This window comes from Dromiciops gliroides, chromosome 1 (assembly GCF_019393635.1).
Source record: "Dromiciops gliroides isolate mDroGli1 chromosome 1, mDroGli1.pri, whole genome shotgun sequence".
In the NCBI taxonomy this organism is placed as follows: Eukaryota; Metazoa; Chordata; class Mammalia; order Microbiotheria; family Microbiotheriidae; genus Dromiciops; species Dromiciops gliroides.
This window is the reverse complement of record NC_057861.1, coordinates 28216353-28242733: the sequence shown is the minus strand read 5'-3', so window position 1 is coordinate 28242733 and position 26381 is coordinate 28216353. Positions and strand designations below refer to the sequence as shown.

Genomic DNA, 26381 nt, shown 5'->3' with positions numbered 1-26381 from the left:
GATCTTATGGAATGCTTGTCAAATGAATGGTTTGATTGAAAAATGAGCAAACCCAGAAACATCCTCAAAGGTCCATGTGCTGGTTTAAAACAGAAATCTGTCAGTTTGCTCAGAAAAGCCCCTGTTTATTTTAACCACTTTCATTTGAAATCACTATCTTCCTTGCCTGTGTTAACAAGGAGCAAAACCGGTCCCAACCACGCTGTATGTAAGGGGCTCATGAACCTCTTCCCCTCCATAGTTAATCCAGGAATCTGGTGGGCTAATTCTCTCTGTGCTTGGGCTTAGAGAGAGGAGGAAGGTGTGCTCCTGTCTGCAGAACCCTGGATAGGTGTTTAACCCCATCTTTTTTTTTTTTTTAAAGGAATGTGGTTTTTTTTCTTCTTTTTCTTTTTCTTTTTTTTAAGTGAGGCGATTGGGGTTAAGTGACTTGCCCAAGGTCACACAGCTAGTAAGTGTTAAGTGTCTGAGGTCAGATTTGAACTCAGGTCCTCCTGACTCCAGGGCCGGTGCTCTATCCACTGTGCCACCTAGCTGCCCCTGTTTAACCCCATCTTACAGAGAGAGGAGAAAGCTGACATCCAGAGTGGTTTGGGGATCTGCCCCAAGTCACCCAGCTAGGTGGGATTGGAACCCTGTTCTTAATGGGGCTAACAGTGAAACCTTTCTCTTGTAGTCTCTAAGGTGGCTTTTTTTTTTTTTTTGATATCGGGAAGGTTGAGAAACGCATAATTCAAAGCTACTTTAGCAGGTTTCTGGGGAAGGGAATAAGCGTTTATTAAGTACCTACTATGTTCTAGGCACTTTACAAATATTATCACATTTGAACCTCACAACAACCCTGGGAGGTAGGTGCTGTTTCGAATGCTCATTTTACAAATGAGGAGACTGAGGCAGACAGAGGGGAAATGACTTGCCCGTGAATCTGGTGAGCGTCTTCCTCCAAGCCCAGCATTCTATTCACAGAACCACTTGGCTCTTTATCTTATTTTAGGAGCATTTTGGGGGGGGGGGCGGGGGGGCATGGGGAGAATCTAAGATTTGATTGATGTACAGACCTCCAGGTAAGGAAATTTCCTTCTACCACAGCAGATTAATGCCTGCCGTATACTTTAGTCTTAGAAAGTTACCCCGGGCTGGGTGCAGGCAGAGCACTGAGAAACCCTTCCCAACACTTCTCCTTACTCTTGACATGACACAGAAAACATGAGCAGTTCTACCCTTGCCACTTAGTTCACCAGAGACCTCGGGCCAGTCCCTTCCTACCTCTTGGCCTTGATTTCCTTCTCTGGAAAGGCTCGGGTTTGGACTAGATGAGCTGTGAGGCCCCTTCCAGGTTGGAATCTGATCTTGTGTGATCCTCATAAACCCTCCTTCAGTTTCTGTCTCCTGACAGGGGACACATGGGAACGTTCTTTACAAGGAGATCATATCAGGGACAGCTAGGTGGCACAGTGGATAGAGCAGCGGCCCTGGAGTCAGGAGTACCTGAGTTCAAATCCGGCCTCAGACACTTAACACTTACTAGCTGTGTGACCCTGGGCAAGTCACTTAACCCCAATTGCCTCACCAAAAAAAAAAAAGATCCTATCTTCTAACGTCAGCCACCTGGACTTGTTACCGATCATTGCTTTGATATGAGTTATTATTAATGTCTGTTCTTGTACCTCCTCAGAATCGGAGGCTGTCAGATTGGGAAGGGGCCTCAGGGCTCATCTAATTCAACCCCTCCTCACAAAGAAATCCCTTCTATGACCTGCCTGATTGAGTGGTCACCCAGCCTTGAAGGAAGTCCTCCTGGGGCAGCCCGTCTGATTTTCAGATAGCTCTTGTTATATGCCCTGATAGCAATCCTAAAATGCCTCCTGGCACCCACTGCTTCTGTGTCTGCTCTTTGGGGTCATGTTGAACAAATCTAATCCTTTAGGAATTCAAAGCTAGGTGTCATGTTCCTTTCTTCCTCTATCTTTTCATCTCTTTCTGCTTTTTTCATGTGACACCAGTCATACAAGGTTTCCCATAATTATCCAAATAGTTTGGTTTGTTCCTTTTTTTTCTTCAAAATTAGGCCTTCCTTCCTCCCTCCCTTCCTCTCTCCCTCCTTCCCTCCCTTCCTCTCTCCCTCCTTCCCTCCCTTCCTCCCTCCTTCCCTCCCTCCTTCCCTCCTTCCCTCCCTTCCTCCCTCCCTCCTTCTATTCATTCTTCCCTCCCTTCCTCTTTCCCTCCCTCCTTTCCTTCCTCCCTCCCCTCCTTCCCTCCCTTCCTCCTTCCTCTCTTCCTCCCTCTGTAGGACTGTACACACCATGCTGCCTCCCTTGTTCCATATGCTGTCACATTCATAAGACTGCAGCTTGTGCATCCCTTACTTTCAGACTCATTGTACAGGTGTGATGGGGGTGGCTTCTCTCGTTCCCAGCTCAATTCCCACTTTCTACAAGAAGCCTTTCCCAGCCTCCTCCACATCAACTCCTTCCCTCTGAGATTCTCTACAATCTATCCTATCTATAGCCTGTGGATACATAATTATTTGTCTGTTATCTCCCCTATTAAACTGTGAGCAGGGGGGCAGCTAGGTGGTGCAGTGGATAGAGCACCGGCCCTGGAGTCAGGAGGACCTGAGTTCAAATCCAGCCTCAGACACTTAACACTTACTAGCTGTGTGACCCTAGGCAAGTCACTTAACCCCAATTGCCTCACTAAAAAAAAAAAAAGAGAGAGAGAGAGAGAGAGAGAGCAGGAACTTTTTTTTAAACTTCTTTGATTCCTCAGCACTTAGTGCAATACCTGGCACGTAGTAGGTGCTTTTATAAATGTTTGCTGACTTAACTTGGAGAACAGTGCTCCTTTCCAGCTAGGTAGTTAAGGGAGTGTAGGATGACTTTGAAGGGAGTGTGCTAAGTCTGTGGCATTTTGGAATCTTACAGATGGCATTGTTGCACGTCCCTTGGGGACTGGCAGGAGAGGGCCATCAATCTCCTGCATGTGTGTGAGCCCTTCAGGAAAACGGAGATGTGCAGACACCCTCTTGACCCATTAGCCTCCTTGAGTCTCAAGGCTCTAGATTCCCTTATTGGTGCCTATGCCTCTGTTCTGCTTGGGAATGAGTTTTAGGGCAGCTGAATCTTGTTTTACTCATTTTGAAAATCATCTTATTCCCGCAGCCTTAGTAGGGGCACACTTGGGCTGGCTAGGGGGTAGGGTAGAGAGGAAGGATGCTGGCTTCATCACAAAAAACACACTGTGGCTTGTTTTAGTCTTTTGTTCCAAAGGTAAATCTAGGAAGAGTGGATGCAAATTGCCCATTAATCTCAGGGAAAAACTCCCTAGCCTTGAATCTGTCCCTGAGTGGTTTATGTAAAGGAGACTAATGTCCAAGAAGCTTGGAAAGAGGCATGAAGGAGCCCTGGGGGGTGTGTGGAGCCACAGATATGACCTGGGCAGCACAGTCTATGCTGGAGGAATATCACTTTGACAGTTTGTGAAGGAGAGATTGGAGAGGTGAGGTAGAATTGGGGATTTTTAACAGTCCCCAGTGGACCCCTTGGGCCATGTCTGGTGAAGCCTATCGATGGCTCCCTTCTTAAAATCATGTTTTTAAATGCATTCGACCAAATGTATAGCGTTACAGAAGATACCATTGGTGTTGAAATAGTTATCAGAAAGTATCTATTTTTTTTTCAAAAGCTCCTCACCCCACATTAAGAAGTCCCTGGGGGGCAGCTAGGTGGCACAGTGGATAGATCACCAGCCCTGGATTCAGGAGGACCTGAGTTCAAATCCGTCCTCAGACACTTGACACATACTAGCTGTGTGACCTTGGGCAAGTCACTTAACCCTCATTGCCCAACCAAAAAAAACAAAACAAAACAAAACAAACAAAGAAGTCCCTGGAGCAAGTGACTTCTGTGCTTCCTGGAACCACATTTTAATGTCTGGAAGCTCTGCCAGCCCTTCACTAAGATTCCATTCTTTTGGTTTCCAGACTCTAAGGTTTTGCATTGGGTTTGGTAAATACCTTCCCTTCATATTTACTTAAGAAAAACAGCCCAGAATTCTAGGCTGGAGAACTTTCAATGAGTTACTTTTCAACCAGCAAAATCAACCTCTTTTTGACAGGATCTATTTACTTTTGTAAAGACTTTTTTTTGGGGGGGGGCTGGGCAATGGGGGTTAAGTGATTTGCCCAGGGTCACGCAGCTAGTATGTGTCAAGTATCTGAGGCCGGATTTGAACTCAGGTACTCCTGAATCCAGAGCCGGTGCTTTATCCACTGCGCCACCTAGCTGCCCCTCTATTTACTTTTGAGTCCAACTCTTTGCTCTGCTCTGTGCTGGTAAGAGAGGTGGAGATCAGAAGGCGAGAAAGCCTATATCTGGGCGTCAGGGGGTGGAGCCTGCCTTTGGCTCAAAGCCCTTGAGAAAGAGGATGTTGGAATCTCTGGGAAGGTTCTGATGCCCTTGTCTGAATGGTTCAAGTGCTTCTGGGTCGGACTTGTTTAAAAATATTAAAATAAAAAGAATCACAAGGGATGACTCTGCATGCCCGAAGTTTAGGGCTGCAAATAGGTATCATTTGGTGACCTCTTTCTGGCTCTTTGCAGCAAAGGCCATGCTGGAGTGGGAACCAAAGGTCTGGATTTTGTTTGGCGGGGAGGGCGGGTAATGTTCCCTCCAGAGATTCAGACCACCCTCTCTCCATGACTTATGCATCCTTGTTGCTCCGAGGTGACAGAGGGCCTCTCTGAACTAGCTAGCTCTCAACATGAGTCAAGGGATGGGAGTGGAGAAATCTCATGTGGCCCTAGGCTGTGTTGGGAAGCAGAGCATGTGGGAGAGGCCAGGTTCTACATGGAAAAGAGGGATAAATTTGGAGTCAGAGGACGAGTTCAGATCCCTTCTCTGCCACTTACTTGTGACTTACTTGGTGACCTTGGGGGCAAGTCCTTTTATTTTCTAAACCTCGGGTTCCTTCTGGGCAAAAGGAGGAAGTTGGACTAGGTTGGCCTTCGAGGTCCAGATCTGTGATCCTGAGCTTGTGAGTGGGATGTCACTTCCAGTCATGTTGTCCTCTGCCCTCGAGATCTACAGCCTGTGGATGGGGCCAGGCTTTGCTTGGATGATGGAGACTACCCATCACTGGGTCATACTCAGGAGAGGTAGACCCACGGCCAGACCTTGTGCCCTGCTGGCGCTGCTTTCTTGGACCCAGGTTCAGCAGAGGATGCAGAGAGGGAGGGAAGATATTTTAAATACCTTGCTATGTTTTCTCAGGCCTGGGAGGAATGTTCTGTCTTGTCAGGTAAAGGAAAGGATTTAGCAAACCTTTTGGCGATGATGATGGTGGTGGTGGTGATGATGGCGGCATTTATATAGCACTTTAGGGTTTGCAAAACATGTTATCTTGTCCTCACAACAAACCTCAGAGTGCAGGGCTATTATTAATCCCTTTTTACAGATGAGGAAACTGAGGCAGCTAGTAGTTCCAAAATTTGCCCATGTGTGTCTGAGGATGTACTTGAACTTGGGTCTTCCTGATTCCAGACCCAGCCTACGGTGCTGCTTTGCTCCCCAAATATCTCATACTGTTCTTATGGGGCGGATAGAGATCTGTAGATTAGCTGAGAATATGAAAAATCAAAAGAGCAGTTGTTAATAGTTGAATATCAGCATGTCAGGAGGTCCTCAGTGGCATGGCCCTGGGATGATGACACCAAGCTGGGAGGGAGAGCTGACACAGCAGATGTCCGGCTCAGGCTCCAAGGTGTTCTTGACAAGTTTGAAATTTGGGTCGGGTCTAATAAGGCAGAATTCATTGGGGATAATAGAAAGTCTTCCACTTGGGGATACGGATACAAGCCAAAAGAAAGGCTGCCCTCCAGGAGCTTACATTTTTTAAAAGTATTTTATTATTTTCCAGTTACATATAAGGATAGTTTTCAACATTTGTTTTCACAGGATTTTTAGTTCCAAATTTTCCTCCCACCTTCCCTTCCTTCCCTCCTCCCCAAGATGGAAAGCAGTCTGATATATATAGGGTGTATATGTACAATCACATTAAACATATTTCTACATTAGTCATCTTGCGAAAGAAGAATCAGAGCACAAGGGGAAAACCTCAAAAAAGAAGGAAAAAAACCCAGCCACAAAGTAGAAACAGTATGGTTCAATCTGCATTCATAATTCACAGTTCTTTTTTCTGGATGTTGAGAACATTTTCTATCATGAGTTCTTTGAAACTGTTTTGGATCATTGTACTGCTGAGAAGAGCCAAGTCTATCCCCATTGTTCATCACACAATGTTGCTGTTACTTTGTACAGTGTTCTTCTGGTGCTGCTCCTCTCAGTCAGCATCAGTTCATGTAAGTCCTTCCAGGTTTCTCTGAATTCCTCCTGCTCATTGTTTCTTACAGCACAATAGTATTCCATTATATTCATATACCACAGCTTGTTTAGCCATTCCCCTGTTGATGGGCATTCCCTTGATTTCCAATTCTTTGCCACCACAAAGAGAGCTGCTATAAATATTTTTGTACATGTGGGTCCTTTTCCCTTTCCTATGGTCTCTTTGGGTTATAGACCTAGCAGTGGTACCACTGGGACAAAGGGTATGCACAGTCCCATGGCCCTTTGGGCATAGTTCCAAATTGCAGGAGCTTACATTCTAGTAGGAAAACAGGACACCTCAGAGGAAGCTGGAGATGGAGGTGGGGATGGATAAAAAAGTATCCAGGACAGGGGGTGTGATGGAGAATCCCAGAGGAGGTGCAGCCTAGTGCAAAGTGAATAGCTGGCTGGTCTGGGTGCTCTCTTTAAAAGGGATGGGATGTGTTGTATCTATGAGCCGTGCCACACACTTTGTTAAGTGCTGCCCTTCTTTTGATGAATTAATAGAGTGTGTAAGCTTCTTTAGGGCAGCGGGGGACACAGTGGATAGGCACTCTTCTTCGTGAGTTCAAATCCGGGCTCAGACATTTTGGGGCTCTGTGACCCAGGGTAAATCACTTAGCCCTATTTGCCTCGGTTTCCTTTTCTGTAAAATGAGCTGGAGAAGGAAATGGCAAACTGCTCTAGGATCCTTGCCAAGAAAACCCCAAATGGGGTTATGAAGGGTTGGATAGGACTGGAAATGCGCCTTAGCAACCACAAAAATTAGCTTCCTTTTGTTTGCTCTGTCCTTAGTAAAGCCCCATAGCTATTTACTGGAGGGCATTTACTCCCAAGAGTTCTTTCTGTTGTGAAATTTCCTTTCATGTTCTCTGCGGTAGAAATCCTAGCTGCAGAGCACGCTGAATAAATATTATTACATAATGCTGATAGAGCATGAAAATGTGAACTGGGCTAGGGGTGGGGGGGGGGCTTCCATTATCTCTGCACCCAGGGAGAGCCCTGTACTTTACCTAGGTTGATGATCTTGGTTCAGGTGCCAAACCCTGATGCAGGCTTATTAAGTAAACACAGTCCAGCCCCACCTCCAGTGTATTCTGAAGAGGGCCAGAAAGGCAGAGACAGATAGACAAACATGGGGGGAAAAGGGGAGGGGGAGTGTAGAAGGGAAGGAGGGAGAGATAAGTTAGAGAGAGTGGCTTGGGAGGAAGAGGGAGGGGGAGAGAGTGAGAGATGTGGGAGGAGACAGACACAGATGTGGAGGAAGAGAGGGAGGAGTGGGGAGAGAGAGATGGGGGGGAGACAAACGGGGTGGGGGGAGAGAGGCAGAAAGAAGGTGAATTAATTCATTCTAATTATCATTATTAATATTTATTATTATTAATAATTAATCATGACAATTATTCTCCTTTGGATTTAATTCAGTGAGATGGCATAGCATGGAGAGCACAGGACTGAGAGTGAGTCAAGAAGACCCAAGTTAGAATATGGTCCCAGACACTTATTATTAGCTCTGGGTATTTCACCACCTCTGGTTGCCTTAGTTTCCTCATCTATAAAATGGGAATAATAATAACAGTACCTACCTCCAAGGGTTGTTGTGAGGATCAAATGAATTGATTTTTTTCAGTGTTTTGCACAGTGTCTGGCACATAGTAGATGCTAGTGAAATGCTTATTCCCTCCCTTGCTCTTTCCATTGGAAGGCTTCAGGTACAGACTGGATTACCACTTGTCACGCAGGTCATGGAAAGAGTTCTCTTTCAGGTTTTTGTTTGCATGGTTCAGGGGTTCTAGACTTTTGTTTCCTGGACCCTCTTTGGTTGTCTGGTGAAACCCCCAGCCCCCTTCTGAGAATATTATTAACTGCATAAAAAATGCATAGGGGGCAGCTAGGTGGTGCAGTGGATAAAGCACCAGCCTTGGATTCAGGAGGACCTGAGTTCAAATGTGGCTTCAGACACTTGACACTTACTGGCTGTGTGACCCTGGGCAAGTCACTTAACCCCGATTGCCTCACATCCCCCTCCAATTTTTTTTAAATGCATGGGATTAAAAAGGAAACCAGGGGCAGCTAGGTGGCGCAGTGGATAGAGCACCAGCCCCTGGATTCAGGGGGACCTGAGTTCAAATCCGGCCTCAGACACTTAACACTTACTAGCTGTGTGACCCTGGGCAAGTCACTTAACCCCAATTGCCTCACTTAAAAAACAAAAAGGAAACCAATTTTATTGAAATAGAGATGTCAGGTTTTTCCTAGCCACGTGCACTATGTCCCTTAAATCCATTCTTGGACCCCTCAGAGGTCCTCAGGTCAAGAACTCCTGGCTTAAGTGGAGAATACATTCTCTTCTTTTTTTTTTTTTTTTTAAGTGAGGCAATTGGGGTTAAGTGACTTGCCCAGGGTCACACAGCTAGTAAGTGTTAAGTGTCTGAGGCCGGATTTGAACTCAGGTCCTCCTGACTCCAGGGCCGGTGCTCTATCCACTGCGCCACCTAGCTGCCCCTAATACATTCTCTTCTAACTAGAATTCTGCAGTTCTCGAGCATAGGACAAATGACCACGGGGCCATTCACTTCCTTCTACTGAGCTGCGCAGTGCATCATTCCTGACACTGCTGAGGGCCTCCCTTCCCCGGCACGCTCGCCTGATGCCCTAAAGATCTCTCCCCGGCTTGGGTCTCTAGGATGGTCTTGCCTGGGAGCCACAACCATTGATGGTGGTTACTCAGGGTCTCTCCTATTAATAGCAAGTCCTGAAACTTAAAGGCTCAGTGCTTGGCACATAATAAATGTTTGATACACACTTGTTGACCGACTGACTGATGGAGTTTCTTTCTTTTTTCTTCTTCCTGCGGCAGATTTTCATAAACAACGAATGGCATGATGCCATCAGCAAGAAGACTTTCCCCACTATCAACCCATCCACGGGAGAGGTGATCTGCCAAGTGGCCGAGGGGGACAAGGTACTGACTTCTCAGGTGGACTGAAACAAATCAAAGGGAGAACTTTGTTCTAAACAAATAGCAAGTGTGGAATCTCTCAGCCAGCCCAGGAGGTGCTTCATTGGCTCTCTGTGTTCTCAAAAAGAACTAAAATTATATTTGTTGCTATTCTCTTACCCGGGGAGCGAGCAGGGAGTCAGTCCCTGTAGGGACAGAGAACAAGAATGACCTGTCACGTTTCGTTCTCTTTTAGAAAGACAAGCATTCTCCTTTTGAAATGGGTATCATCTTACCGTGGAAGGGGAGGAAAAGATGTGAAATCCCAGAAGTGTCTTTGTCTTGAGTTATTTTTTCATTGATTTAAAAATAAAAACAGAGACTTGTTAGACTGGTCATTCCCACTATGATTTTGAAAGGAAACTGGTGAGAGAAAAAAGTTTGTGGCCCTATCGTGAACCCCTGAAATTTGTAGAAATAAAGATTAATTTTATTTACACATATATTAAGCTTGTTGGGAGAAGATTGGGGAAATGCTTCAGTGTTAAGTGGTTTGGCTTTTGGGTATTCAGGCATTCTTTCAGGATTCTGCCAACAAGTATGTATTTTTTTTTTTTTTAGTGAGGCAATTGGGGTTAAGTGACTTGCCCAGGGTCACACAGCTAGTAAGTGTTAAGTGTCTGAGGCCGGATTTGAATTCAGGTCCTCCTGACTCCAGGGCTGCTGTTCTATCCACTGTACCACTTAGCTGCCCCAACAAGCATGTATTGATTTATATATCCAGGGCGATATGATGAACCAGCATCAGAGTCTGGGAGATCTGGTTTCAAGTCCAGCCTTTGAAACCTTCTGGCTCGGTGGCCCTGGGGGAGTGACCTCACCTCTTGCTCCCTAAGACTATAAATGGGAAAGCAGTAGAGGGAGTCTGCTTCCCCTTCCCTTCCAGAAAAAATCCACATCGTTGAGTTAGAGTTTGTGGAGAGAGGATTGGGCAGCACTTTGTGGGACAGTTCTTAGGCATATGTTTTTAGGGTGGATCCACAAGTATTTATTATTATTCAAGTTTGATGATTGTTGGTCCTTTTTGTTTTTGTAACACCACGTTGTTTCCCCATATACTGTGCTCCCCACCATAGAGCCCTGCCTCATAAGAAAGAATAACAGCAGTGCAAAACTGACCCACACATCAGACACATCCATCAGAGTTTGTCATCCATTGTCTCTCTCTGCCCTTCCTCCCAGCTTTCCCAAGAAGGAGGAAGGGAGACATCAACGGCTGTCCCTCAGCATCCATATTGGGCATCCGAGTTTACCTGAATGTTACTGTTGTTTAAATTGTTGTAGTCATGGCACGTGCTGTTCTTGGGTTTGTTTTCTTCATGGTGTATCCGTTGATACACGTCTTCCAAAGTCTCTCTGAATTCCTCAGATGGGTTTTGTTCAGTCACGGTTCATTACTTACAAATGCTATAATCTGTCCAGCGATTTCCTCAGTCTCTGGGTGGGGTACCCCTTTAAGTCCACATTTTTTACCTCCACAGAAAGGGCCGCCGTGGGGGTTTTGTCATATAGTTGGACCTTTGTTTCAATCTTTGACTTGCCTGGATCGATAGGTATTTATCATACATGCCCAGGGCTTGGGAATGGACATATATGGAGAGAAGGGTCCAGCGAAGGCAGTGTGGTACAGTAGGGAGAGTCAGAGGCCCTAGATTCAAATCCCGCCTGTGACTCTTGCTGCCCCTCTGACCTTGCCCCTCACTCTAAAAGGAGGTTATTGGCATCCCTTCCAGCTCAAGGTCTATGATCCTGTAGGTACCTCTCCTTTCTGTTTCTCAGCTTATCTGTAAATAAGGAAGTGGACTGGCTGGCCTGTAGGTCCCTGGTCAGCCCCCACCTTCTACGGTCACCATCGCCACCAAACGGAGGTTGAGCCGGGGCCTGCTCTTTGTTTCCTAGGCAGACGTGGACAAGGCAGTGAAAGCTGCGAGGGATGCATTTCGCCTGGGCTCCCCATGGAGGAAGATGGATGCATCGCACAGAGGGAGGCTTTTGAATAGACTGGCAGACCTGATCGAAAGGGACCGGGCTTACTTGGCCGTACGTGCTCCTCCTCCCACCCCTGCTGACCAACCCACACACGCACATGCACACATGTGAACACACACACACGAGCACCTGGCCCTGGCATCAGAAGCCGCTGTCAAGACACAAGGTGCGTGTGCATGCGGAGGAGGTGTGCTGACTGGGCTCTTCTTTTCTCAGACCCTGGAGACCTTGGACAACGGCAAACCCTACGCCATCTCCTACCTTGTGGATTTGGACATGGTTCTCAAATGCCTTCGGTAGGTGCTTGTGACTCTTGTGTTTGTGCTTCTAGCGCTGAGGGAGGGTCCCAGGGAGAACGAGATGGAGCCTTTTATAAAAGCCCGGGGTCTGGGGAGGATGGATGGATGGATGGATGTGCTGTGTTACTCTTCAGGAGTTATTGAAAATCGTATGTGTGCACATAAGTCCCCATGTGTGTATAGGTATAGCTACACATGCCAACATGTATGTGTGTCTTTATATGTGCACATTTATGGGCTCATATGTAGATGCATGTGTACATGTAAATAAATAAATGCCCTCCTTCTACTCTCTGTCTCTCCCCTCTCTTCTATCCTCTCTATCCTTCTCTCTCTGTTTCTTTCTCTCTCTCTCCCTCTCTCCCTCCATCCCCTTTCTGTTCTCCCTGCCCCTGTCTCTCTCTGTTTCTACCCCCCTCTTCTCTCTCTGTCTCCCCCTCCCCCTGTTCTCTCCTCCTCTCTCTCTCCCCTCTCTTTCTCCTTCTCTCTCCTATCCCTTATCAGTAAGCAAGCATTGATTAAATGCCTACTGTTTGCTAGACCCTGGAGATAGAAAGAATGAAACCAGCTTTGCTCCTGTCTATGAACATAACTCTACAGTATGAATGACAGATAGTATAGTGTTAGTGAATTGAGGTATGGAGTCAGCAAGCCTTGGGTTCAAGTCCTACGTCTAGAATTTTATAGCTGTGAGACCTTGGGTAAGTCCCTTAACCTTTCAGTGCCAAAGGAAACACTCACATGACTAAAGCTTACAAAGGAGTTGTGATCTCCATCAGTGGATCTCCATATCCAGCAGTCCCTACACCTATGGACTCCCCAGTCTCTACCCTCCTTATCCCAAACAAAAAGTTTGCTCCAAGTTCAGTTTGCATACATACTTATTTCTTTCCTTGACCTCCCCCACTAGACTGTAAGCTCCAGGACGGTAGGGAATGTTGTTTTGGACCATCTAAGGCTGTGCTGCGTTCACCTTTGCGTTCCTAGGAGCTGTGGGCGGTTCAGGAGCTTGGCCCATCTCCCCCAGAGCCAGGCTCTTCCAGCCAAGTCTTCAGCACTTGCTGCTATTTCTCCTGGGAGTGAGCCAAAGAGGAAGTCTCTTTGAGAAAGGGGGGATTAAACCTGATTGCTCCCCTTTATGCAGGGCTTTAGAAGGCTTTCCTATGATCCATTAGCTAAACCCACCGGTATTTTCAGGTATTACGCAGGCTGGGCTGACAAGTACCATGGGAAGACTATCCCCATCGATGGAGATTTTTTCAGCTATACACGCCATGAGCCTGTCGGGGTGTGTGCCCAGATCATCCCAGTAAGTGACATCTCCCCCTTCCCCATTCCCTTTTCCCCCCACGTCTCTCCCCACAAATCCTGAATGTTGGCCTGTGTGCCCTGGAACGGGGCAGAAAAACCTCACAATCCCATTGCTCCCAGAGGCAAGACTCCGTGGGGTCGCCCACAGCTGTGGCTGTCATTGAAAAGGCTCATCCTCCAATGTTTCATTGTGGCTTCAAGGATGTGGCTCCAAGATGGTGCCGTTGGCTGGAGGTCCTGTCAGCCTAGAAAGGCTTCAAGGATAGGTCTGGTGATGGATAACTTATCTGTCTGTCGTCCACATCCCTTCCCTCTCTGGGCTGCTCTGTACACAATTGAAAAAAGTGCTGCTGCTTCTTTTTTGTTTAAAGGCTATTTTCAGGGTCTCTCCCTGAAGTTACCTGGTGTTTATTTTGTGTATATTTTGAATGTGTGAAATACACGATTGCACAGGACATAGAGAGCTGCTCTCAGAGCTCTCCAGATCTGAGTTTAAATCTTGCCTCTGAAAAATACCGGCTGTGTGCAAGCTTGAACAAGATAGCTAAGCCCTTAGTGCCCCGGGCCTCTCTGTAAGACTCCAAGCCCAGAGAAGGTGCCCATCTGCACCGGGCAGAGGGAGCTTCTAACTCCAGAGGAAATCACAAGTCTAGTCTCTAGCCCTTCATTTTGAAGGGACTAATTTTTTATTTGGCACCATCTCCCTTATAGAGTCTTTCCTGCTCCCTTGGGGAGTCAGCAGGTCCCTGCTCAGCTCCATCACCCATGTATGTGCTGCTTCCTTCCAGGACACTAGAATCCTCTTGAGGGGAGGGGCTGTTTTAAAATTTTGTTGTTGTGTCCCCAGGGCCTGGGCACATAGCAGCAGCTCCTTGTCTTCCCCCCAAACCCCCTTTCAAACTTCCCTTTCACTGAAGAGGGTAGCACCACCCTCCCAGCCCCCGGCTCCTGAGTGTCATCTTCAATTCCTTGTTTTCTCTCCCCCCCACCCAAGCTGTTGCCAAGGCCTGTTGATTCTACATCTGCAATGTCTCTTGAATGCACCCCTTTCTGTCCTCTGACCCTGCCACCTCCTGGTGCAGGCCCTCATCCCTCACCCCTGGACTACAGCAGTGGCTGCTGGGGGGTCTGCCCACCTCAGGCCTCTTCCTGTTCAAACCCATCCTCCATTCAGCCGCAAAAGTGCAGGCCTGATCATGTCCCCCTCCCACTCAGTAACCTCCAGTGGCTCCCTCGTGCCCCTTGGAACAATTACAGAATGTCCTGTTTGGCCTCCAGAGCCCTTCCTGACGGCCTCCTGCTTCCTTTCTAGTTCTCACACCTCACCCCACAACATGTCCTCTTAGGGCCAGTGGCACCGGCTGCCTGGCTGGCCCACAAACAAGACATGTCCTGATTCTGTGCCTTTTCATTGGCCGTGCTGTGCCAAGAGTGCCCGCCTTCTGCAGGAAGCCTTCCCAGGCCTCTTGAAGCTAGTGCCTGTTCTCAGAGGTGCCCTCCCTGTTATTCTCATTCTGTCTGTCTCTGTCTCTGTGTCTGTCTCTCTCTCCTCCTCTTTATCTCTCATCTCTTTCTGTCTCCCCTGTCTTTCTCTTCTCTTTTCTCTTTATCTCTCTCGTCCCTTTCTTCTCTCACTCTTTATCTTCTTTTTCTTTCTCTCTCTCTTTCTCTCTCTTCTTTCTCTCCTCTCTCTTTATCTCTCTCCTCCCTCTCTTCTCTCTCTATCTCTTATTTCTTTCTGTATCTCTCTTCTCTTTCTCTCTCCTCTCTGTCTTTCTCCACTTTCTCTCTCTTTTCTTCTCTTCTCTTCTCTCTCTCCTTCCTATGTCTCTTCCTCTCTATGTGTGTATAAATACATGTATATAGTGACATATTTTCTCTGTGTTATTTCCCATGAGCCTGTGAGCTCCCTGAGAACAAGGACACTTGGCCCCTCCTCATATCCCCAGCACTTACTTAACTAGGGCCTAGCACGCAGTAAGGGCCTAATACATGTTTGACTGGTCTGGCCCTGCCTAGATGAGGCAGAGGAGCTGCTGCCAGGCTGTTTGTAGGCTATCCTGCTTTTTCAGACGTGGCGTCTCCCAAAGACCATTTGCCCAGCCATCAGACACCTCACCTTCAGGCCGGTCGTCTGGGTACTACAGGGTTCATAGGTTCTCTGAAAGGAATCCCTCCCAGTTGGCAGAAGAACTTGGCGTAACGCTAGAGTGTCCCCAGCTCCGGGGAGGCTGAGAGCAGCCCTGTGGGCACCGTCCCTCGTGCCAGGCCACCCCTGCCTCCTGTCCTGGCTCTCCCTTCACTCTGCCCCTCTCTCTTTGGTGCTGAGAGGTTTTCTATCCCTCTGCAGAATGGGATGGAAAAGTGCTAGTGGTTCTCTCCTGACCAGACTTGGGGCTTTTCTCATGCCTTATTGTATCTCCTGGGTCAGTCTTGTAACATGATCCCTTTGGTGAAAGCCTGCAGGACAGCCTTAGGCAGGAGGTCGGCTCTCTCCGAAGGGCGGCCAGCCCAGAGGAGCCTGGATATTTGGAGTCCTTCACAGGGCGGGGGGCCTGGCTCCTGGCTTTGTCAGGGAGAGTACTGATACCAACAGAAGGACCGATCTCTGACCTCTGGGATTCATAGGATGATCATGGGTCTCGTGTACTCAGTGGTTAATCTTCCCACTCCAGAGATCAGTTGATTGACAAACATTCATTAACACTTACTTTAGGGGCAGCTAGGTGGCGCAGTGGATAAAGCACCGGCCTTGGATTCAGGAGGACCTGAGTTCAAATCCAGCCTCAGACATTTGACACTTACTAGCTGTGTGACCCTGGACAAGTCACTTAACCCCCATTGCCCTGCAAAAAAAAAAGAAAGAAAGAAAGAAAGAAAAAGAACACTTACTTTATCCCAGGCGTATACAAAGCATTGTTTGGGGTGGGGAGGACCAAAAACAGTATCTGCCCTCAGAGAGCTTTGATTCTAATAGGGGAGACAATATATAAATAATTGGTATTTTGGCACAGTGGATAGAGAGCTGAGCCTGGAGTCAGGAGGATCTGAGTTCAAATCTGACCTCAGACACCAGCTGGGTGACCCTGGGCAACACTTCACCCTGTTTACCTCAGTTTCCTCATTGTAAAGTGAGCTGGAGAAGGAAATGGCCAACCACTGCAATATCTTTACCAAGAAAACCCCAAATGGGACCACAGAGAGTCGGGCATGACTGAGAAATGACTGAACAATGTCTCTTCTAGTGGAACTTCCCACTGCTGATGCAGGCCTGGAAACTGGGACCGGCCCTGGCCACAGGAAACGTGGTGGTGATGAAGGTGGCTGAGCAGACCCCCCTGACTGCCCTCTATGTGGCCAACCTAATCAAGGAGGTGAGTGACTCGGCTCTTGTTTGCTCTTTCTCTCCTCCGGACCATCATCCCCTACTTTTACCATCGTCACTGAATTATTCGCGTCCATTGAGATCACCTTCTTTCTTCTGTGCCTTGTTTGTCCACTGCTGTGGGCTGTGTTATCTTGCCCCGTCGGAGGGTATGCAGGAAGCACTTCATATATGCTTGTTGGCTTTCCTCCACTCCCCTTCCCTTCCTTTCCTGTTGGTCTCTCCCTGAGCCACAGGCAGCAATCTGAGAGGGGAGTGGAAGGAATTCATTCACAAACATTTATTAAGCCCCTGCTTTGTACCTGACCCTTAGAATCCCTCAGGGGGGCCTTTACAGCTCCGGATTTAGGGTCCCTGAGACCCCGCCAGGGCCCAGCCATAGGATGCCTAGTTGACAGACAAGTTGAGACACACTCTCGCCCTGCCCCGGGGTATCCTGTGCCCTGTTGGCTTTTGCCCCTCCAAGAAGAGGGGAGAGGCCTCTGGCAGGGGACCCCCAACCCCTTCTTCCTCTGGCACAGAGAGATAACCCAGGCCGTGCCCTTGGCTGTTTACACACAGGCTGGCTTCCCCCCTGGAGTGGTCAACATCATCCCGGGATATGGCCCAACAGCAGGCGCTGCCCTCGCTTCCCACATGGATGTGGACAAGGTGGCGTTCACTGGCTCCACTGAGGTAAGAGCCCCGGGGACGAGGAGAGGGCAGGTTTGGCTCCTAATAAAATGGCCTGCCCTTCTTGGGGGGGGGGGGGCTTAGGACAGAGGCTTCTGGGTAACACCTGGGGTGAGGAGCCTCCTTCAAGAAGCTGCTGCTTCAGACCATTTCTTACAGTGATAGATGGAGAGGACTTGAATTCAAGTCATGCCATAGTGATTTTGGAGGTTGGCAGGCAATAAGCATTTATTAAACACCTACTGTGAAGGGGGACTATGCTAGGCCCTGGGAACACAGATACAAGCAGAAAGACAGAAAGCTGCCCTCAGGGAGCTTACTTCTTCTTCTTCTTTTTTTTTTTGGTGAGGCAGTTAGGGTTAAGTGACTTGCCCAGGGTCACACAGCTAGTAAGTGTCAAGTGTCTGAGGCCGGATTTGAACTCAGGTGCTTCTGAATCCAGGGCCGGTGCTCTATCCACTGCACCATCTCGCTGCCCCAAGGAGCTTACTTCTTTTTTTTTTTGTTTGTTTTGTTTTGTTTTGTTTTTTGCGGGGCAATGGGGGTTAAGTGACTTGCCCAGGGTCACACAGCTAGTAAGTGGCAAGTGTCTGAGGCCGGATTTGAACTCAGGTCCTCCTGAATCCAGGGCCGGTGCTTTATCCACTGTGCCACCTAGCCGCCCCCAAGGAGCTTACTTCTAATGAGGGAAGACCACACACAGGGAGCTGAAAAACATTGGGGGAGAAAAGGGATGGAAAACGTGGCAGGTAGGGCTGGCATTGACATCCCAAGAGCTAGAGGAACAGTATGACCTGGATGCTTGGACACACACTGTCCAGGTCCCAACCTCTAAGGTGCCTTGTTCATTGTACCTTAGAGGCAGCTCCTCAGGTAGGTGGGAGGGCCACCCCAGCAGAGCTGGGGGAAGTCTCAAAATGGAGCTGGTCTTGTCCACCAGCAGTCCGTGCTGTCAGTTCTCAGCGTGGCCTTCGATGCTGCAGGGCAAGCAGGATTTCCCACAACTGTGTCCACTTTTTTTTTTTTTTTTCTCTTCAGCTCCATGAAATAATTGGGTAGCCAGCTGTTAGCATGGGGGTTGGCTGGGGGAGACCTCCGGGGCTGAATTTCATTTAATATATTTACCAAGACTGCTTATGAAGCACATCTCTGTAAAATTTTTAGCACGGTGCCTGGCACATAGTAAATGCTATAGAAATGTTAGCAGCAGCAGCATCTATGTGACCCTGGGCAAGTCACTTTACTGCTATCTACTTCAGTTTCCTCAAAATGGCGATCAATAAGAGCACCTACCTCCCAGGGTTGTTGGGAGGATCAAATGAGATAACAATTGTAAAGTGCTTAGCACAGTGGGTGGCACATAGTAGGTGCTTTATAAATGTTAGCTATCATTATTAGCATAGAAATGTCAGTACTTAGCCTAGTGCCTGGCACATAGTAGGTGCTGTGTAAATGTTAGCTATTATTGTTACTGGTGTAGAAATGTCAGCACTTAGCCCAGTGCCTGGCACATAGTAGGTGCTGTGTAAACATTAGCTATTGTTATTATTGGTGTAGAAATGTCAGCACTTAGCCCAGTGCCTGGCACTTAGTAGGTGCTGTGTAAATGTTAGCTATTGTTATTACTGGTGTAGAAATGTCAGCACTTAGCCCAGTGCCTGGCACATAGTAGGTGCTGTATAAATGCTAGCTATTGTTATGTTAGCTATTTCCTAAGGGCTGTCTGACTAAACAGTGCCCTGGAATCTGTGACACTGATTGAATCCCTCCCTTTGGAAACCTGTCAGGGAAGGGAGAGGGGTTTCAGCGAGGAGGGGGGAAGCAAGGAGTCTGACTTTCCTTAACTCATAGAGTCCCAGTTTGACTGTTGCCAGGGAGCTCAGAGACCATCTGGTCCAACCCGACTTTACAGGTGAGGAAACTGAGGCACAGAGCTGTGAAGTCACTGGCCCAGGGTCCCATGGGAAGCTGGTGGCCCAGAGAATTCAAACCCTGTTCCGCTGCGGTGAATCCAGCAGCGGCCTTCACTCAGCGCTTCTAAAGTCTCTTTTCTCTGCGCAGGTCGGGAGCCGCATCCAGGTGGCTGCGGGGAGCAGCAACCTAAAGAGAGTGACCCTGGAGCTGGGCGGCAAGAGCCCCAACATCATCATGTCGGATGCCGACAGTAAGCCCTCTTGGGAGGTGGGCGGGGTGGAGAGGGGAGGTGCTCATGTCTCCAGCACACAAGGCTGTGCTACACAGCTTTTAAAAACCTGATCTGTGGGGCAGCTAGGTGGTGCAGTGGATAAAACACCAGCCCTGGATTCAGGAAGACCTGAGTTCAAATCTGGTCTCAGACACTTGACAATTACTAGCTGTGTGACCCTGGGCAAGTCATTTGACCCCACTTGCCTCAAAAAAAAGGAATACATGTGAGTTGAATTAAATTGCCCAGAGTCTAGAGTCAGGCCAGAGCTCTGCCCCTCTGGCTCTTCCTGCCTGAGCCCTCAAGACTAGCTCTGCCCCTCACACTGATGCCCTGCTCTCTGGCTGAGGAGCTGGGAGATCTCACCCATGTCCTGCCTTCCTCCCCAACAGTGGACTGGGCTGTGGAGCAGGCCCACTTTGCTCTGTTCTTCAACCAGGGCCAGTGCTGCTGTGCTGGCTCCCGGACTTTCGTGCAAGAAGACATCTACCCCCAGTTTGTGGAGAAGAGTGTGGCCCGGGCCAAGTCCCGGGTGGTGGGGAACCCCTTTGACAGCCGCACGGAGCAGGGGCCTCAGGTGGGAGGGGCAGTCTGTCCTTGGGGGAAAGGGTGTGTCTGTGTGTCAGTGTCAGTGTCTGTGTCTGTGTCTGTGTCTGTGTCTGTGTCTGTGCTCACTTAACCCTGGGGGCCTGGGACATGGGAATACAAAAAGTGGCCCCTTCCCGGAGGCTGGCTCTCTTTAGTTTGTGTTTCCTTTTGTCTGTGCGTGTTGTATTCCATAAGTGGTCAGCTGGCATTTAATTAAGCACCTACTATGTGCCAGGCGTTGTGCTAAATTGGGAATACAAAAAGAGGCAGGAGACGGTCCCTGCCCTTGAGGGGCTCCCAGTTTAGTCTGAAATGAAGCCCAGTTTCCTCTGACAGCCCAGCCCAGACGCAGGGAGCCGGGTCAAGCTGCGCTCCTCCCTCCACAGGTAGATGAACAACAGTTTAAGAAGATTCTTGGCTACATCAAGTCAGGGAAAGAGCAGGGAGCCAAGCTGCTGTGTGGAGGGGGGCCTGCTGCCGACCAGGGCTTCTTCATTCAGCCCACCGTCTTTGCGGATGTGCAGGATAACATGACCATCGCCTCCGAGGAGGTGAGCACCACGGCCCCCTGGCTGCTTTGTCCCGAAAGAGGGAAGAGAGAGGTCTCAGTTGAGCATTTGGACCACTTGGCTCATCTTGGGTTGAATGTGGAGCCCGGAGGGGGGAAGCTTGGGTGGATGGGGCGTTGCTGAAGTAAGGAGAGGCCTTGTCAAGGGGAGCAAGGGGGACCTTGTTCTGCTTGGGCCCAGAGAGCAGGACCAGGCACAGTGGGTAGACTTTTCAGAGAGGCAGATTTCAGCTAGGTGCCAGGAAAAACTTGCATACAGTAGGAGCAGCCCCACAGTGGAGTGGCTAGCCACTCTCTCTGCCCCACAGATCTTTGGGCCAGTGATGCAGATTATGAAGTTTAAGACCATCGAAGAGGTGGTGGAGAGAGCCAACGATTCCAAGTATGGGCTGGCCGCAGCAGTCTTCACAAGAGACCTGGACAAGGCCAATTATCTCTCCCAGGCACTGCAGGCTGGCACAGTGTGGTAAGGAGCTGACCCCCAACAGGATCTACCCAGCATACATTGTTGGAGCACCTTCTAGTGCCTGGCTCACAAGCAGAGTAGTCCCTGCCCTTGGGCAGCAGCAATATTGTAAGACCAACAACTGGGAGAGACCTTAGAACTCTGATCAAGTCAGTGACCAACCACAATTCTGGGGGACTCTTGATGGAATGTGCGTGCTACCTCCTGATGGAGAGCGTAGTTTCAGGGTGCTGGCTGAGACGTGGTTTTTGGATGTGGCCAATGTGGGAACGTATTTTGATTGACTATGCATATTTGTTACAAAGGTTTTGCTTTTCTTTTTCAACGGAGGTGGGAGAGAGGAAAGATGGATTTTCATTGAGAACAATTTAATTTTTTAAAAAAGAAAAAATTTCCCCTCAAAAAACCACAAACAACACCCCTTGGAATGGAGATTAGGGGAGAAGCTTCCCCTGGGAACTGTTTTTGAAATCTTGTTCTAAATTGCTAAATTTCAGGGCAGCTAGGTGGCTGAAGTGGATAAATCACTGGCCCTGGATTAAGAGTTCAAATCTGGCCTCAGGCACTTGACACTAGCTGTGTGACCCTGGGCAAGTCACTTAACCCTCATTGCCCCATAAAACCAAACCAAAACAAACAAATAAATTGCTAAATTTCTGAATTGCAGGATAAATTGCTATGATGTATTTGGGGCGCAATCACCATTTGGAGGTTACAAGATGTCTGGGAATGGGCGAGAGCTGGGCGAGTATGGTCTACAGGCATACACAGAAGTGAAAACTGTGAGTACTGGGGCTAATCTCTAGGAGGGCAGTTTACCAAGAATATTTTACCTTTGTCATATTCAGTTCCATTCATTAAGTAATTATTAAACTCCTGTTAAGTGCTGAGCATGATGCTAGGGATACAAAGATGAAAAACTAGGCAGCAGTTCACCAATGTAGAATCCCTTCTGTACCCAGGAGGGAGGTAGATTTTACTATCTGTTTTTATAATGACTCAAAAGAGTTTGGCTACCTTTTGAGTGTTGGTTTGTTTGATGTTGTTGTAGCCATTCTGTATGTCATTCTCTTGGTTCTGCTTAATTCCCCCTAAATCGGTTCAAGCAACTGTTTCCATGTTTCTCTGAAGCCTTTGTATTTTTCATTCCTTACACTACAGTAAACTTCCATTATACCACATATATGCCACAATTTGATAGCTGTGTATTCCCTAGTTAATGGGTACCTTACTTGTCAGTCCCCTGTCCAGTCAGCTCTTTGACCTGTTTTTTCTCATCATCCTGAGCTCTAGTATAATCCAGGAGCATGTTTGGATATTTTTCACTAATTAGTTGACTTATAGCCTCTGCCCCAGTTTATTAGATATTAATTAATGAACTAGAGAAACCTTTTCCCATAAATGGTTGCTTATCTATAAATATCAAAGCTCCTAATCTCCTAGAATTAGCTCCATTAAAAGTTACAGATTATACGGTTTGTTAATGGCAAAATATTTACGATATTACAACTGTTCAAAAGATCACAGAACCGCCTCAAATCTTTACTATAGCTGCAGAGAATGTCCTTTCGTTTCTGAGAACATGGTTCATTCAGTAACTAAGCAAAGTCTCTTCTTAAGAATTCTTTTTATTCTCTTTACAAGATAAAGATTAAAACAGTTCTATCAAGGTAGAAGGCCTCTCTCCCTCCTCTTTCAAACCATCACTGAATAGTCTCTTCAAACCAACAGTTAAAAATGTCCATTTCTACAGCATTCAAATTCGCTCTTAATACTATAGTGACAATAAGTATATCTTTGGTTGGAGAGGCTTTTGAAACTGGTGTTATTCTAGGGAACAGCAAAATTTAGTATTTAACACCATATTCCAAGAAAGTTCTATTGATGTCTTTTGTTTTTACACAAGTCATTTCCACGTGGCATACCTACCCAATTGTGTCCCTTGTTATTAAAAAAAAAATTGTTGAAGGGGCAGCTAGGTGGTGTAGTGGATAGAGTACCGGCCCTGGAATCAAGAGGACCTGAGTTAAAATCTGGCCTCAGACACTTACTAGCTGTGTGACCCTGGGCAAGTCACTTAACCCCTATTGCCCCGCAAAAAAAAAAAAAATTTAAATAGTTGAGCAAAATCATCCATCTTGGCAGCATGTACAGTATTCCACACCATGAGACCAACCTCCTTCCCACTTCTCCTCAGGAAAGAAGGGAGGTGTCTCTCCTTATCTCCTCTCTAGGGTCAAGATTAGACATTATTACACATTCTCTCTTTTTGAACCTTCCTGACTCTGAGTTCTCTTACAGGTCACGGTCAAAGTTCCTCAGAAGAATTCATAGAGAAGAATGTGGGACTTCCCCCACCATGGCCACAGTTGAAGTTTGGGGATTAGAACCTGGACCAAGAAGAGGCCCCCTTGTTCACTAGTGTCTCTTTAGAGAAACAATCAAAAAACCTTGTGGAATGAAAGGGTTCTGTGGTGAGGGGAAAATCTTTTTTTTTTTTTTAACTGCAACAACGTTAAAAGCGATGGGTCACTTTTTTATACCCAAGACATTTTAATATGTTGGTTAACATTTTTGTCAGCAATTTTTGACACCTTTTTTTTTTTTTTTGCTTTAGGGCTAAACCTTATTAAAAACCTTGATACCTTTGCTTCTTGTATAATTTATTCTTTGTTAGAAGACCCAATGTCTTATGCGGCATGTGTGTATGTACATGGTGAGATAACTTGTGAAGTGCTTTAGAACCCTTAAAGCATCGTGTAAATCTCAGTACACCCTAGGTTTGGCATGGGACCACATTCTTTGGGCTAGCTCATCCATTCAACCTGTACTTACTAGCTGTGGTTTCTAGAGAGTATGCCACTGCCTCACCTCACTTCTTTCTCTTTTTCTCCCTCCCTCTCCCCTTCTTCCCCTCTTCAATTCCCTCTCTCTCTCTACTGTCTGTTTGGGCAGGGGAGAGGGTTGCTACACTAATACTGTTCGCCACTGTAGTTTCTGAGCCTCTATATAGCCTTTATATGAAATGAATCACTCTGATACCATTAAATCTTTTTTTTTTTTTTTTGTGAGGCAATTGGGGTTAAGTGACTTGCCCAGGGTCACACAGCTAGCAAGTGGTAAGTGTCTGGGGCTGGATTTGAACTCAGGTACTCCTGAAACCAGGGCCGGTGCTCTATCCACTGCGCCATCTAGCTGCCCCTGATACCATTAAATCTTAAACACAAAGTATTTAATATTTCAATTGAATAATTACTCAATAGAAGGCAAAAGCAGAAATAATCATAATTTTAGTCAATAGAAGGCAAAAGTAGAATTATCAAAACATCACAAACCCTGATTATACTTTCCCTTCAATACAGTGTCTGTTGAGGGAAGTGGACACACTTAAGAGAAGTCTAGCAGAGAGGTGCATGAGTGAGGAAATCCTTGTGCCCAGAACAACTCGTAATTCTGGTCTTGATGTCCTTCGTCATTTCAAGAATAATCTATACTAAGTGAAGGTGCTTCCCTGCTTGTTTGCTTCCCCTTTGGTTCTCAAACTGATAAAGCTGGGACAGACTCTTAGCTCGTTGCTACCCTTAACAGGGCACTGAAAAAATGTTAAACTTATCATATTGACAAGCACGTTCTTTAACTGAACTTCCAGGCTCCTTAGTTCTACAAATAGCAGGGGCTTCAGCTTTGTTCACAATCAACTCCAATCCTTTTATGACAGCAAAAACAATTACAATGACTCTATTTCTTCTTCCCTTTCAAACCCGAGAGAGCAGTAGGAGGCAACAGTTGCCTCCTCTAGCTCTAAATGACACTGGAGACAAGAAGCCCCCCAAATTCTAAAAGCAACGATGAACGCTCAGGATGTCCCTCAGAAGGGGCAGTTTTCTGTTCCTCAGGATGTGTATTTCTCTCCTTAACATTTTATCACAGGGGACAGGTGGCACAGTGGATAGATCACTGGCCCTAGAGTAAGGAGGACCTGAGTTCAAATGTGACCTCAGACACTTGACACTTACTAGCTGTGTGACCCCGGGCAAATCACTTAACCCCAGTTGCCTCACCAAAAAAAAAAAAAAAAAACCCAAAAAACCCACAACATTTTATCACAAGTATTTCTTCACGAGTAGATTTTATCAGTTTTCTTTATAGAAGTTTTCCTTTTCTACCCCTTTCCCCAACCAAACTATTCATATACAGCAGGAGCCCTTATGCCTTTAAATACATAATAGGGTGGTACAGTGAATAGAGTGCCCAGCCTGGAGTCAGGAAGACTCATCTTCATGAGTTCAAATCTGGCCTCAGATACTCTAGCTGTTCGACCCCTGCCTCAGTTTTCTCATCTGTAAAATGGAGAAGGAAATGGCAAATCATTCCAGTATCTCTGCCAAGAAAACCACAAAGGGCTCCAGGAACAGTTGGACAGAATTGAGCTACAACAGATAATCACAGATAGTGTTACCATGGTAACAAATTGTTAAGACCTATTCATGGATGTTTATATCCTGTGACTACAGCTAAGCTGGGTGGGGTGGAATGGGAACTAAATATTTCCTCCACATGGTATGGATGTCTCTTAATATTTCTAGATCATGATATTCACTTCTCATTTATTGGATTTTGAAATACTGAGATAGCTGTATATCTTATTCTGTTCTTGTCTTACGTTCTCCTATGGGATCCTCCCTAGAAGACTTACCCATCATGCTTCAGGGCTTCCTTTAGGCAAAGGGTTTTTAGGTTGGGGTTCATGGACTGCAAAGGGATCTGTGGAAAGATCTGAGGGGGTCCAGCAAACCCGGATGAGGAAAAAAAAGCATTTCAATTTAATTATTTTCCTTTGTAATTCAGTTATTTTATACATGATTTAAAAGTATGATTCTGAAAAGGAGTCCATAGGATTCACCAGACTGCCAGATAGATCCTTGATACCAAAAAAGTTAACCCCAGAGCTTTTCATTTTGGGGGTACCAGTGGAAAAGTTAGCCTCCACTTTTGTCACTTGACCAGACCACCTCCTTTTCCAGTTGTTTATCTCCTCAACAAGAACTCGTGCCATTCCTTGAACCTAGGTCATATCTGTAAATAGGCTATATCCTACTTTAGCCCTCCAGATGTCCCTTCATTGGGTCACCCATAACTTTGATTCCTTGGAGATGATGGTATTCAAATATTTACAACCAGATGTTGGTGAGAGAAGATTTGGTGGAAAAAAATGGGTCTTTGCTCCAAGGAGAACTTTGGGACTGTTAAAAGGACTGCAGCTCTTGGGCAGCTAGGTGGCGCAGTGGATGAAGCACCAGCCCTGGATTCAGGAGGACCTGAGTTCAAATCCAGCCTCAAACACTTGACACTTACTAGCTGTATGACCCTGGGCAAGTCACTTAACCCTCATTGCCCCACCAAAAAAAAAAAAAAAAAAGGCACTGCAGGTCCTCCTGAATCCAGTGCTTTATCTACTCCACCTAGCTGCCCATGCACTACACTATTTTTACAGTGGACCAAACTCATGCGCCTGCTCCATCTCTATACCTACC

General features: G+C 47.0%; 1 protein-coding gene across 1 annotated transcript in view; it reads left to right on the top strand.

The window, feature by feature from the left end:
- ALDH2 (aldehyde dehydrogenase 2 family member) overlaps positions 1-23496 on the top strand; it is a 29261-nt gene extending 5765 nt beyond the window's left edge. The window contains exons 2-13 of the mRNA XM_043970203.1: positions 9244-9348; positions 11284-11424; positions 11590-11669; positions 12870-12981; positions 16229-16357; positions 16930-17043; positions 19102-19204; positions 19618-19802; positions 20200-20364; positions 20690-20847; positions 21515-21629; positions 23149-23496. Of these exons, the coding sequence (XP_043826138.1) occupies positions 9244-9348; positions 11284-11424; positions 11590-11669; positions 12870-12981; positions 16229-16357; positions 16930-17043; positions 19102-19204; positions 19618-19802; positions 20200-20364; positions 20690-20847; positions 21515-21629; positions 23149-23181 (1440 nt within the window). The 3' untranslated portion in view covers positions 23182-23496. The remainder of the gene's footprint in view (positions 1-9243; positions 9349-11283; positions 11425-11589; positions 11670-12869; positions 12982-16228; positions 16358-16929; positions 17044-19101; positions 19205-19617; positions 19803-20199; positions 20365-20689; positions 20848-21514; positions 21630-23148) is intronic.
- Positions 23497-26381: the final 2885 nt, after the last annotated feature.